The following is a 306-nucleotide window of genomic DNA, read 5'->3' as shown; positions in this document are numbered from 1 at the left end:
CGATTTCCAGCCCTGTAGTCAGGGGGGTCAGCAATGGCCTGAAGCCAAGGGGATGGCACCAGAGGAGCGGGACGGGCCCCGGCCCCAAGCCAGGATGCACAAGGGCTCTGGGACCGGGGCAGGGGTTGCACGGGGAGGCAGGGAAGGGGCTTGGCGAGGGAACGGGCTGGGAAGAGCAACTTCTGGGCCATTTAGAGCAGGAGGAGGACGCAAATGCTGGTGGCTCTTCCCACCCGGCTTGTAGAGCCTGTTTCAGGTAGGTTAGAAGCAGCCGGGGCCGTATTTCGGATGAGGCCGGGCTCTCCT

The 306-nt window shown here is 64.4% G+C and overlaps 1 protein-coding gene across 1 annotated transcript in view; it reads left to right on the top strand.

Moving 5' to 3' along the window:
* LOC104621686 (calcium-dependent phospholipase A2-like) overlaps nt 1-306 on the top strand; it is a 1186-nt gene that overhangs the window by 490 nt on the left and 390 nt on the right. The window contains 1 exon segment of the mRNA XM_010288231.1: nt 247-256. Within this exon segment, the coding sequence (XP_010286533.1) occupies nt 247-256 (10 nt within the window).

Source organism: Phaethon lepturus, unplaced genomic scaffold (genome assembly GCF_000687285.1).
Source record: "Phaethon lepturus isolate BGI_N335 unplaced genomic scaffold, ASM68728v1 scaffold25005, whole genome shotgun sequence".
Taxonomy (NCBI): Eukaryota; Metazoa; Chordata; class Aves; order Phaethontiformes; family Phaethontidae; genus Phaethon; species Phaethon lepturus.
This window is presented reverse-complemented; position numbering and strand designations above follow the sequence as displayed.